Source organism: Talpa occidentalis, unplaced genomic scaffold (assembly GCF_014898055.3).
Source record: "Talpa occidentalis isolate TD23 unplaced genomic scaffold, MPIMG_talOcc4v2.1 talOcc4.3, whole genome shotgun sequence".
NCBI classification, from domain to species: Eukaryota; Metazoa; Chordata; class Mammalia; order Eulipotyphla; family Talpidae; genus Talpa; species Talpa occidentalis.
The window spans coordinates 36,623,741-36,637,785 of NW_023603184.1; the positions used below are offsets into that span (position 1 = coordinate 36,623,741).

Genomic DNA, 14,045 nt, shown 5'->3' on the forward strand with positions numbered 1-14,045 from the left:
ATCCCGCCACCACATGTCATAACGAACCAAAATTGCATGTGACAATAAATCTTCAGAAGTCAAATAACCTTCCTTAACTTGATCCACAATATTGGAAATTCATGTAAAAAGATGAAGTGGTCATGTCACAATAGAAAAATGACTTTAATAAATAATATATAAAATAATAAATCTCACTTATATAATGGATTTGGTCATGTCACCTGAGAAAGAGATCTTCCTTTAAAGTCTTAACAGGTAAGTGGGGAAAAATAGGAAAATAGCACTTAAAACACCTCAGATTAAAAATATCTTCTAAGAAAGCAAAGGCATGTGTTTGATACAAATTGTCTTTTTATGATAATCAGATCAAAAAAATGTTTATTCTGTGTCTCTGAGTAAAAGTGAAGGAAAAGGGAATAAGAAGATATCTCAACTGGAAGTAGGGTAGAGTGAATAACAACAGAAAAAAGGCAAGAATGAATATCCCAGATAAAGAAAACTGTATTGGGCCTCCCGTGGTGGCGCAGCGGTTGAATTCTGGGCTGCGAAACTGCCCACAGCCTCTGTAGCACAGGTTCGATCCCCAGCTCCCGGGGAGCGTCCCACATGGCACGCAGACCTCTCCTACCACGCCCGCTGCTCCCCTCAGCAGTGCTTTTCGTCCGTCTCTCTGTTCTGTTTCCTGCTCTGGCTCTGTGAATTCTCTCACCCTCCGGCGCTTCTGACTGTACCCAGTGCTTGTATAAATTAAAAAAAAAAAAAGGAAACAGTATTTCAGGGGGTAGGGTATGATTTATAGTTACTGTAGCAATAAGACTAGATACCAAAGCTATGCAAGAAAACAAGATGCTTCTATCTTAGACCTTCTCTTGACATCTTACAAATTCCCCAGTCCAGACACCCCCCTGTAGGGACAGGAAGACCACTGAGCAGGTTTTCTGATCCAACAGACCGGGTAAAGGAGGAGTCAGAGTCCTCAGTGGCTTTTGCAGGCTTTTATTGGGGTTCACCAGGCATATGGCAGGCAGGGGTACTGGGGGGCCGGGAGGCTGGCAGGCCTCCCAGCCCCCAGCAAATCCTCACTCTATCAGGGCTCTCTGGCGTTCTCTCGGCTTCTCGACTTCTCTTTCGGCTTCTGCTGGCATCCCCGTGATGCCGCCCTTAAAAGCCCAGTCTCAGCCCAGGTGAATCCATCTACCTATGCCCACACCCTATTTCAGGTGCCCGCCATCAGGCATGCATTCAGGACTGCAAGGATCCATCATCTATCCTGATGGCGGGAGGGCAGAAAAGCCTGATGCTTTTTACCTTACCCTACACCCCCACACTCGCATTCCCACACACATACCTTTACAAACCACATCTTCTCTTCTTAGTTTTAACAAACCAGGCAATATTAGAATTACTTTACAGGTAAATATCAAAAGAAGAACTTGAAAACCTGATTTTCATCTGATCCTGCCACTAATAAACTAAGATGTGTCAGTAGAGCTTTCTCCACATATAATTAAGAAAGTAATTTCCACATCTCTTTCACCTCTAAGAAAAATGAATCTAGCCCATCTCTCACTGATAAATAAATGTGAGTAGGGAAAATAAAAGGAAGCACACCAGATAAGCATTTGTTACTGAAATAAACTGATTCACTATCCTTCCCACTTCCTCTTAAAATTTGCTATAATTAGTAACACCTAGCCAAGCACAGGCCCCAGTTAATGAGGAAGAAACTCACCTGGAAAAACAGATAACTGTCTAGAATGTAAGATCAGTGAACAGAACCACTCTTTTCTGCCAAGATTTAGATTTGGACAGGTATTAATAGCAGAGTCTTTCATCACCTGCCTTAGCTACTGCTTTCCTTGACCTGAGATTCTATTACTACTTGAGATCCCAGGGCAATTTTCAGACCTGGCCCCAGAGAGATCATTACACTTCTGAAATTTGGCCATTTTGAATTAGATTTGCATGTGGGAACACAGCCAAAGAACTCAGTTACCTGCTGAGAAAGTATTTCCAGAAAATAACAACCAGAAAATTTCAAAATATGGGTCAATTTCAGAACATGGTAAATCTGAGATCATTAGGAGTATGAGAAAGAAAATTTGATAAACAGAGCATCTGTAGACTGAAAAGATGGAGAATACTAATTTATTTTTCTTTATGGTCTATGGCCTGACTTGTAATGAATATACTACTGCAGATGAAACTCATTGCTATAAGAATTTCTACTAATCTACCACCACATAAAAATCATTTGAAGCCATATAGTACTTTGTAGTTTCAGAAAACATAAACAAAATTGTGGAGGGGGTCATTTGGACTGTGGTGGAAGTCAGTGGGTGCCTAGGTGGTTGGCATGGTATGGTAACATAGATCTGAACCTATGTCTCTGAATAATATACAGTATTGTATACCAACATTATCCCAATAAACAATAATACAATTAAAAATGCATACAACTCAAGAGCAAAGGAAAGTTTTTTAAAATGGGGCAAAATTTGAAAGGACATTTTTCCAGTGAAGACTTACAAAAGTGTGCAGGTTTATGAAGAGATACTCAACACCACTAATCATTGGGAAACACAAATCAAAACCACAATGTGTTATCAACTTATACCTGTTAGAATCTATTTTCAAAAAAGTCAAATGGTAACAAGTGTTGGCTAGAATGTGGGGAAAATGGAACACTTGTGCACTGTTTGTGGGAATGTAAACTGTCCTAGTCATTATTAAAAACAATATGGAGTTTCCTCAAAAAGTTAAAAGTAGAACTAGCATGCGAACTAGCAATCCACTCTTAAGAGGAGACTCACTCCTGTTCCAGGAGACCAAAACTGAGCATGCCCAGTAGTGGGAGAGCAACTGGGAACTAGGGGTGGAAGTGAGAGCCAGGTGGACCTATCTCATGTCGAAGGCAGGTGGGCCTTCTCTCTTGCTTTTCCAGCTCTGACTTGCATCCCAGTACTGCTAAGGAGACTTGAGGCGACAGTGGAGGAAAGCCATGCAGACACAAGAAATACTTAGAGGAGACACGTGAGTTAGAGACCCCTGGGGGGGCTGACAATGATGCCTCTTATCTTAATTTGTACTTTGATTTTGCCCCTTTTGCCCCAGACTTGCCTGACCCCTTTTTCCACTTTCCTACAGTTCCCCACTATTCGTTGCCTTAGATTTGTGGCAAAATTTTGGGCCTCAGTGGTCCCACTTTGGGGTAACCCAGTTTGGCTTGGCATGGGCCCACTAGAAAATGGGTAACTTGGGGTTATTTATTGGGGAAAAATGTCCTCTTTTCTCTTTCCTCCCTGTGAACACTAATCCTATTAAATTTCTTGACCAATTTATACCTCTATGTCTCTCTCACTTTCTGTGTCCCCCTTTTCATTTTTGCTTGTAAACAAAACTTTTCTTAACCTTTCTATGTGTGCCTGCTCTGGAATCTTGTTCTGAGTTTGCTGTTTGTTTGTTTTGTTTGTTTGTTTTTAAGCACATGGGTAGGGACTCAAACCCAGGCCATCCTATTTCCCTTTGAAGTTGTACTGAAAAAATCTGATAATAATACCTGAAGGGGGATCCTATACCTCTGTAGGGGCAGGAATGACCACAGAGCAGGTTTTCTGATCCCATGCAGACCGGGTAAAGGAGGAGTCAGAGTCCTCAGTGGTTTTTTGCAGGTCTTTTATTGGGGTTCACCAGGCATATGGCAGGCAGGGGTGCTGGGGGGCCGGGAGGCTGGCAGTCCTCCCAGCCCCCAGCAAGTCTTCACTCTATCTGGGCTCTCTGGCCTTCTCTGCTTCTGCTTCTTCTTCTTTGCTACTGCTGCTGCTCGCGTCCCCGTGATGCCGCCCTTAAAAGCACAGTCTTAGCTCAGCTGAATCCCATCTCCTATGCCCACACCCTACTCCAGGTGCCCGCCATCAGGCATGCATTCAGGACAAGGATCCATCATCTATCCTGATGGCGGAAGGGCAGAAAAGCCTGACATTTTCTTTACCCTACAACCTCTAAAACATAAACAGTGTTGTAAGCCAATATTACCTCAATAATAAAACAATTTTAAAAATTACTAAATTTTAATTAATGATGGTCCTACAGTTTCCTGCAGGGGAAAGGCAGAGAACCCCACATGTGCAGTTGGAACGCAGCGAGTGTGCCCACGCTACAGCATAGCCCAACCCAAAACAAACTATAAGGCTGCTTTCCTCCACCCTGCCCCATGGACCTGCCCCATTCACTGCTCCTCCTGAGTCCTGTAGGGAGCTGATGGAACCTAGAGTACCAAGGGAACCTGAAGTTTCTTGACATCCACGCAGGAAAGTTTTCACGAGTGTAGGGTAAAGAGAATGTCAGGCTTTTCTGCCCTTCCGCCATCAGGATAGATGATGGATCCTTGTCCTGAATGCATGCCTGATGGCGGGCACCTGGAGTAGGGTGTGGGCATAGGAGATGGGATTCAGCTGAGCTAGGACTGTGTTTTTAAGGGCGGCGTCACGGGGGGACGCCAGCAGCACCAGCAGCAGCAGTAGAAGCCAAAGCAGAAGCCGAAAGAGAAGCCGAGAAGCAGCAGAACGAACGCTAGAGAGCCCAGATAGAGTGAAGACTTGCTGGCAGGCCTCCCAGCCCCCAGCCCCCCAGCCAGCACCCCTGCCTGCCATATGCCTGGTGAACCCCAAATAAAAAACCTGCAAAACTAGTGAGGACTCTGACTCTTCCTTTACCCAGTCTGCATGGGATCAGAAAACCTGCACTGTGGCCAGTCCGGCCCTTACAACGAGGAAGTCAATACAGGAGAGTTAGAAATGAAGCATTATTGTAGGTGCAGTACACACTCAAGAATGAGGGCAGGCAGATTCATAGGAGATTCAAGCCTGGGCCTTAGGTTGCTGATATAAATACTTGCTTAATTTGAGGGGGCCGGTGCTCATAGATGGGATTCCTATGTGTTCTGACCAGTTCTGTTCAACAGGACCACTGGGCCCTATAATCCTATTGGTTAAATAGAACAGAAGTTTTACAACTAGTGGTGTAAAACTAATAGGGTTTGAGTCACTTTATTCTGGAATGGGCATAGCTGTTTTTGCAGATTACTGGAAAAAGCATGGCCACGGCTTTTTTGCCACATCCGTTTTTCCTCAGAGCCTGGTACAAATTTTCCTTCCTGACACTGTCTCCCCTTATGACCCTCTAATGAAGGCTTGCCTGATACACTTGAAATGTTAGTGGGTGAAAAGAATAAGGAGCACCCCAGAACTTCCAAACCTGCACACTCTGAATGAGTTCTGCCACCTGCAGCATAAAGAAAAAGCCTACTATTTTTTTTTAAGATTTCTTTATTTATGCATACAAGAGCTGGGGTACAGGCCAGAGATGTGAGGGGTGAGAGGATTCACCAGAGACAGAGTGGGAAACAGAACAGGCAGACCCATTGAAACACACTGCTGAGGGAGCAGGGGACAAGACAGGAGAGGTCTGCCATGCCATGTGGGTTGCTCCCTGCCCGGGGATTGAACTCATGCTGCAGAGGCTGCAGATGGCTTCATAGTGCGGTGCTTAACCCCTTTCACCACCAGGGAGGCCCCAAGAAAACACATACTCTTAGAATTCCCTTCTCCATTTAACCCTTGCCTCAAAAGACCACATATCCATATTAAAGACTTGGCCAAGGGATGTTTACAGTCTTTTGTTCTCAGAAGTTTTTTTACTTGTTAATATAAGGCTGAATGTTGAATTACTGCCTTTTGGCAGAGAATTAATAATTTTATAAAAAATGTAATATTTGTATCATGCAGTGCCATTTGCCATCAAATTGGTTATTCAGTAATTGATCAAACAGATTTGCAGTTTTACTTTTAAATGTGTATTTTAACAATGGTAGAAACTAGCCATAAACAAATAAGAAGAATCTAGCAGGAGTCAGCTAATGAGATTCCTGACTTTTCAGGAATCTTCCCGATGCACGGACCCTTGTCAGACTACATGAGTAGCATCCCTCCCAGCATACATTGTCTGTAAGTAATGGATAACATTAAAAAGAATTACAAGGGCAGTACTATTAAGTGGTTGATGGATTATATCAGAATACTGAGGAGATAGCTACATCTGTAGCTGCAAACCTTAGGGAATGCACTGAAATTATTATCCCTGAAATTAGAAAGATTATCAATCTTTACAAACAATGCAAGCCACCCCCTCCCCTTCTCCCAGTGATCCCAGGTCCACAAGGACCTGCTTGTGTCTGATGTTACTCCTGCTTATCCTCTGAGATTACTATGTTTAAACTGCTACATATAGAAGCTACACATTTAGGCCGTTTTTTGGCTCTGACTGAGCTAATTTAGATAATTATTAGAGAGGGATGGAGAGAGATAGTCTGAGCAATTCAAAGAAAATTTTTAAAGACATGGCACTCCCTTAAGTAACATCTGACTTTCCAAATAACCTGGATTCAAGGGAGGAGATAGAATCATTTGAAACCGGGAGAACACACACCTCTCATTCTCTATGGTGGAAATGAATAAAAAGTTCCATTTTAGGAAGCAAAGATCTTTTTTAAGGATATCATAGAAGTGAGGATTATCTCTTATTTTGACCACATTTTATATTTTGTGATCTATTGAAGGAAGAAAAATATGGATACCTCTTGATCTTCATTCTGAACTACAGGTTGGCAATTTCAGGGAGATGATCTCACAGAGATTATATTATATGTGCTTGTATAGAAAAGTGTTTAGAAACACTTTCATTTATCTTTGTGTGTGTGTATGTGTATTTGCAGAGAGAGAGATATCTATCATTATCTATCTACCTGTCATCTATCATTAACCTGTATCATCTATCTATCCATCTGTCTATACTTAAATCCATGAATCAAAGTCATATATTTGCATTTCAACCTTAGTGCCATTTGCTCAAGAAGGCTTTCCTTGCTTCACTAAACTTAATTTGACCCCTTGCTATCATTTCTGTATAACTCATCTTTTTCTCCACTGTCTATAATTTTTCCATATAAATTACTTATTTAAAGTTGAAATATAATTATGTTTTAAATTCAAATCCTGAAAAATATTATCTATGCATTCTTCAAGTTTTTTTATTATTATTATAAAGAGCAGGACCTTATAAATATTCCTCAAGTAAAGTTATATGGAGAATGGAACATGTTTTAGCATGGTTCTGGAAAGCAGAAGTAGAAGTAACTCTGTGTAAGTTCCTATTAGTACTTATTTCATTTATAAGAATTTTTTTGAGACAAAAGAAAGGCATATTCTCCTTAAGAACTGATGGTACCACTACACAAGTGCCAAGTACAACTTTGTTTGCAGAACAGGAAAAACAGGAAACCAAGGTTTGCTTTCACTGCAAAATTTTCAATGACTTAAGGTTTCTTTTCTTCTTTAAAACTCCCAACCTCTGTCTCACACTCAACTATTTTATCCCAAGACTTCTCTGCTATGGAGATTTGAATGTCCATTAGAACTATAGACAGACGTATAAAAAATTATGCTTTATTCAGTAATTGATATTCTTGTATCATTATGCCCATCCAAAAAATAAACTGCTTTGCATGTTTTAGAATCTGGGTTTTTAGATAACAAATGAAGGAGCACTATGAGGATCCATCTGTATAGTGAAATGATGTCAGTGTGGACAAAGATGAAGATAGTGATTCTGTTCTATTAAGAAATACATTAGCATTGATATGTTGTTTCTTGGTTCAAAAGAACATAATGTGTGCCTACTTAAAGAGTATGTGATAGAAGAACACAATAATAGTAAGAAAAGCAATATTAGAATACTGTCCCAGATGAGTCACTTGTACGGAGCAGCAAACGAAAGACTGATAATAATCCTACTTCGGAAGCTCTGCCAGAGACTTCAATATCATGGCAAGACAGGGATAGACAGAAGCAAAATAATTTGTACCTTATCACTAATGTTATTAATCTGGTTTCAGTGAATTAAAACCCCCATATTATGAATTTGAATCCTTTTTTTTAACTATACATCATTAAGGAGGCTCCCTAGTGGCGCAAGTGGTTAAGACACAGCACTATGAAGCAATCTGCTGCCACTGCAGCATGGAGTTCCATGCCCTGCCTGGGAGCTACCCACATGGCACAGCAGACCTCTCCTCTGGACAGCTGCTCCCCTCAGCAGTGTATTTCAGTCAGTCTGCCTGTTCTGCTCCCCACTCTGTCTCTGGTGAATCCTCTCACTCCCTGCATCTCTGGCCTGCACCCAGCTCTTGTATGCATAAATAAATAAATCTTAAAAACAAACAAATGAAACAATACATCATTAATAATCCTCCAATCAAAATCTCCATATTTTTCAGCATCTGGTTGTAGTCCTGGCATAGAACTTCATCTTCAGATGTGCTGATAAAAAGCAAAGAATAAACCATCATGCCTCCTCTGAACACTTCTCGACCCTCTCCTGTCACCTTCCTGCTGGTGGGAATCCCAGGACTGGAGCACCTGCATGTCTGGATCGGGATTCCCTTCTGCTCCATGTACGTGGTGGCCGTGGTAGGAAACGTGACCATCCTGGCGGTGGTGAGAGCAGAGCGCAGCCTCCACGAGCCCATGTTCCTCTTTCTGTGCATGCTGTCCGTCACGGACCTGGTGCTCTCCACGTCCACGCTGCCCCGCATGCTCTGCCTCTTCTGGTTCGGAGCCCGCGACATCGCCTTTGAGGCCTGCCTGACCCAGATGTTCTTCATTCACAGCTTCACTGCCATGGAATCGGGTTTTTTCCTGGCCATGGCCATTGACCGTTACGTGGCCATCTGCCACCCACTGCGCCACACCACCATTCTCACTCACGCTCGCATTTGTGTAATGGGTATTTTAGTGGTGATCCGGGGAGTGGCCTTCTTTACTCCACACCCCATCCTGCTCAAACAGCTGCCCTACTGCAGGACTCGAATTATCGCCCACACCTACTGTGAGTTCATGGCTGTAGTGAAGCTAGCGTGTAAGGACATAGGGGCCACCAAGAGTTACAGTCTCAGTATGGCGTCCATCATCGGCTCATGCGATGCCATTCTCATTGCTGTGTCCTATGCCTTCATTCTCCGATCAGTGTTCCGCCTGCCCTCCCGGGAGGCTTGCTTCAAGGCTTTGGGCACATGTGGATCTCATGTCTGTGTTATTCTTGTCTTCTATTCCACAGCTGGCTTTTCCATTTTCACTCACCGTTTTGGGAAAAATATACCTGCACATATCCATATTTTTATTGCAAATATGTACCTGTTGGTACCTCCTTTCCTCAATCCCATTGTGTATGGAGTAAGGACCAAGAAAATACGGGAGCATGTTGTTAGAACATTAATGGTCAAAGTGGCTTGATTTAAGTTGAATCAATAAAATATATCGTTCAAGAATAAATGGAAGTAGAAAAGATGATGGCACTCATAGTTAAACACACAGAGAAATCTCTCTGGATTTATCAATACTCAGTTCATAATTAATAATTTATTTTTTAAGGTTGTTCATTGTTAACATTTAGAAATGCAACTGATTTTTCTGTGTTGGTTTTGTGTCCTGCAGTTTTGCTGAATTCACTTATTAGTTTTAGTTGGGAAGCATGTGTGTGTGTGTGTGTGTGTGTGTGTGTGTGTGTGTGTGAGTGTGCATGTGCTCTTTATGCTTTTCTACTTACAAAACAACATCAGCTATAAACAGGTGATTTTACATAGTCTTTCCCAATTTGGATACCTGTTATGTATTTGTCTTGTCTAATTGCTTCTAGTACTTTCTACTGCCGTGTTGAATACAATTGGTGAAAATGGGCATTCTTACCTTGTCTCTGATTATAGAGGGAAGGCGTTCAGTACTTCATCAAACACACTATTAGCTGTGTGTATTTCCATATTGCCTTTATTATATTGAATTTGCTGGTAGCTTTTTATTGTCCCTTTTCTAACAAAAAAGGACAATAATCAATCTGTTGTTCTTTCAAATCAACCAATTATCAAAGTCACTAGCCCTTACGTTATGGTGGAAAGCATCTAGAATAGTCAGAATCTAACCAGGAAAAAGAAAACACTTTAATATTTAGTACACGAAATCTTTAATACTGATAATTATTTACACAAATTATACAACTTCCAAGAAGCCAATTATGATAAAATACAGACAACCACACCAACTGTAAGTCTGCAAACCAGAGAGCGGCACCAGTAGTTTAATCATATCTCAAGAATATGGGTCTCTAAATAGAAGTGGAGATCATGGAAGTCAACTCTGGCACGATCCGGAGCCATGGAGTAAATGCAGTTGAAGAGAGCAAGAAACAAGGGGAAATATCCTGGCAATTTTTCCCTTCTCTAATATTTTCCTGGCAGCAACCCCACTGAACAAGCCCAGCATAAATACAGGTAATCTATGGTCCTGGAAAACAGCCTGTCAAGCCTGTCCCTCCTGAAATACTCAGCAAGAAAGGAAGGTGAGGTGGAACACCTCTGTAGGAAAAGATACCCAAACTTTATGTGGCATTTCACCCAAAACACAAATAGTGATATTCTTGCACAAGAAATGACACAGACTCTGTACTTAATCAAACAAGTTCAGGGAGTAACGTGAATAACAAATGTCCTGGAGCTTTTATTTTTTTATCAGAATGAATTGTGATTTGGGTATTTTACTTAAGAACATTTGGAGGCAGGTTGGAATATTAATGCGGTCACCCTGATTAATTTACAAACATGGTTACATGGTATGGTCTACTCCTTCCTGTTCTCATCACGCATGGTATAAGAAAGTATTAATTGATAGCATCTATGCATGCTTAAGTCCAAGGGGTAAAATAAATCAAATATCTTAAGAAACTTGGAATCCAGAGATTGTTTTCTAAGCTCAGGGCTCAGGTGGTGTGGATGCCCCAAGACTGATTCCCTCCAAAAATCCCAAACATGCCTGGAGAGACTTACAAAAGATAGCATTCTCCTGAGAGGCCATATAAGGATATTCCTTGCAGACCCCTGGTCCCCCAGGATAAAATGTATAATGGCACCTGGTATAGCTATAGTCAATATTAAGCTGAGTATCAGGGTAAACAATTAATCCAGCACATCACAGAGGTAAGATAACCTGGAAAAAAGCAGGAGAGTTGTAATTGACGTGGGAAGGGGAAATTTAGTACTTCTCTGAGAAGGGACTGGTGAAGCTTAGGTTGGAGGTTCTGTGTCCACTCTTAAGAAGTGAAGATCAGTGGTTATGGTTGTCTGAAAGAGGATTCAACTTCTTGGCTTGAAAACAGTAATATAGAAGAAGGTGATTAACTCAGTATTGAATCTGAGATACACACATTGATCATAACATTTACTAACCTAGCCCTAGTATTGATTCCTGAACTATACTGGTCAAAGCTGTTATTTTTTCTTATTATTATGCCTAGTTTTATTCAGACTAAAAGGATGTTTCATATTTGAACTAAAATAATGATTTATTAATTTAAAATTTTGTATTGTTAGAATGTCTGTCCAAAATAATTGTTCACACATACCAAGTCACATTTTCTGGTAAGCTAATACCTGGATGCCAATGTTGAATTCAAAAGTTTGCTGGACAAGTGTCAAGTGTATTGTGTGATTGATGAATGTGCTATCTACCTTATGGAGGAGTCTGATTGGTAATTACAAAGGAGCGCAGATATTTAGTAACCTAAACATCCATATTTTCCAGACTTAGTCATTTTATCTATTTGGTAGTCCTTTATAAAATGATTTAGTGCCATTAAATTTAGCTGCTTTTATAAAGACAAGGTCTTTCCTTTATTAATTCAATAACTCACCTTTCTTATAAGACCACTTTTGTTCAGACCTCATTATTATGCTTCTTTAGCTAATTTGCCCCAATAATTCTTTAGCATTTCCCAAGTCTCCTTTCTTGTAAGTCCTATCATTGGGAAGAGGGGAAAAGGAGTTAAATATACAAATGGTTGTTCATCCAACACTGTCACTATTTTTACTCTCAGCTGGTAGAAAAGTATATCTTGATATTCAGCAATATATGAACTACTACCTTTACACTAATACTATAATATGCTAAAACGTACCTGGTAACTGGATCACTTCCTGAAAAAATAAAGGCAAGGTAAGAACTAAATGAATGGATCATAGGTAAGTAGATAGGTGATAAAGATAGATGATAGATGGGCACATAGATAAATAGAAAATTTTCTAAGTGTTCTTACCAAAAAAAAAAAAAAAGTCCAGTCCCATATATTTGATGTAATTGTAAAATTGCACTGCTGAAAAAAATCATTCAATAACTAGTTGTATATGATTTGAAGTTGACATTTCTCCCAGCTTGTAATAATGAAAAAATTTGGTATTTGTATTTTTATAATCTTTTTGTTTTTAATTCTTTATTGAAGTAAATTGCATTGTTATATAAGTTTCAGTTATGCATCATTATATGTGTTTTTTAATTTGGACAGGATGATGGAATAACATAGCTCACATAATGTTAACTTACAACAGGACTAATCTTCAGCCTGCCATCTTCCTACTGATTGGAATTCCGGGATTGGAGGCAGCCCACATATGGATTTCTATCCCTTTCTGCCTGGTCTACCTATTGTCAGTGATGGGAAATATTGCCCTTTTATTAATTATCAAGACAGACCACCAACTGCACGAACCTATGTACCTCTTCTTATGTATGCTCTCTGTGGTTGATATGATGCTAACTTCTTCTACACTACCCAAGATACTCAGCCTTTTCTGGTTCAATGACAGAGAGATCTACTTTGAAGCTTGTCTCACTCAAATGTATCTTGTCCATTCTCTGTCTACTATGGAATCTGGATTTATCTTAGCTATGGCTTTTGACCGCTACATAGCCATTTGCCATCCACTAAGACATTCCACTATCCTAACACCTGCAGTGATTGTCAGTTTGGGCTTGGTTGTTGTCTTCAGAGGAGCTATACTCCTCAGTCCACACCCCTTCTTACTGAGGTGGCTCTCCTATTGCAGGACTAATGTCATCTCCCACACTTACTGTGAGTTTATGGCCCTAGCAAAGCTTGTTTGTACTGAGATCAAGATTCGTAGAGCCTACAGTCTAATTGTGGCCTTCCTGACTGGGGGACTGGATTTCCTATTGATTATCTGTTCTTATGCCCTTATTCTTCTTACAGTCTTTAAACTCCCATCCAAAGCTGCCCGTCTCAAGACTTTAAGTACTTGTGTCTCCCATGTATGGGTCATCTTGATGTTTTATACACCAGCCTTTTTCTCGTTCCTCACTCACAGGTTTGGCCACCATATTGCTCCACATGTCCACATTATTATAGCAAATATATACCTTCTTATTCCACCCATGATGAATCCTATTATTTATGGTGTTAAAACCAAAAGAATCAGGGAGGGCTTGCTTAAATTCTTAACATTGAAATGTGTTTAAAACCAAAGGAATCAGGAGGGGGTTCCTTAAAGTCTTGATATTGAAATGTATTTGAAAGCATAATTGCACTTTTGAGATTTTCCCTTTATGTTTTGCTTTCAAAAGTTAGACTATGATTCCCTAGGTAAGACTATCTTTTTCTTAATTCTACCTGGAATTTGCTGAGCTTCCTGGATGTGAAGAGTGAAGATTTTCACTAAATTTTAAAAATTGGTGATTGTTAAATCTTCAAATGTTATTTTTGTCCCTTCTCCCATTTTCTTTTTGTTTTGGGGAGGTTGGTGTTTTATTATTAGTTTGTTTTTGAATCCTGAAGGTCTCTGAGACTGTTCATTATTCCACATTTTTTCCCCTGATTTTCTGGTTGGTTGGGTAGCATCATCTGATCTACCTTAAAGTCTTATCATTCATTATTTTTTCTGCTAGTTCAAATCTGCTTTTGAGTACCAGTACTGAATTTTACTTTACATTTATGATTCTTTTCTACTCCAGAGCTCCTATTTGGTTCTTTTAATATTCCTATCTCTTTATTCTCAAATTGGTTTCACATAATTCTCAAACTTTCATCTTGTTTTTTATACATGGTCTTTTTAAGTTCTTAGAGCATTTAAAAGAGTTTATAAGCAACTCTTTGTCTAGTAAGCTATGTTT

The 14,045-nt window shown here is 40.2% G+C and overlaps 2 protein-coding genes across 2 annotated transcripts; both read left to right on the plus strand.

Moving 5' to 3' along the window:
* The first annotated feature begins 8,341 nt into the window (after positions 1–8,341).
* LOC119254667 (olfactory receptor 52E4-like) lies at positions 8,342–9,329 on the plus strand. The gene has a single exon (XM_037521766.2). It carries the CDS (start codon positions 8,385–8,387, stop codon positions 9,327–9,329), a length of 945 nt encoding a protein of 314 aa, XP_037377663.1. The 5' UTR covers positions 8,342–8,384.
* A 3,120-nt stretch (positions 9,330–12,449) lies between these two features.
* LOC119255016 (olfactory receptor 52D1-like) lies at positions 12,450–13,394 on the plus strand. The gene has a single exon (XM_037522036.1). The coding sequence runs from the start codon at positions 12,450–12,452 to the stop codon at positions 13,392–13,394; it is 945 nt and encodes a 314-aa protein (XP_037377933.1).
* The last annotated feature ends 651 nt before the right edge of the window (positions 13,395–14,045 follow it).

Coding starts and splice junctions, on each gene's coding strand:
- LOC119254667 (XM_037521766.2), top strand. CDS start 8,385: ATGCCTCCTCTGAACACTTCTCGACCCTCTCCTGTCACCTTCCTGCTG.
- LOC119255016 (XM_037522036.1), top strand. CDS start 12,450: ATGTTAACTTACAACAGGACTAATCTTCAGCCTGCCATCTTCCTACTG.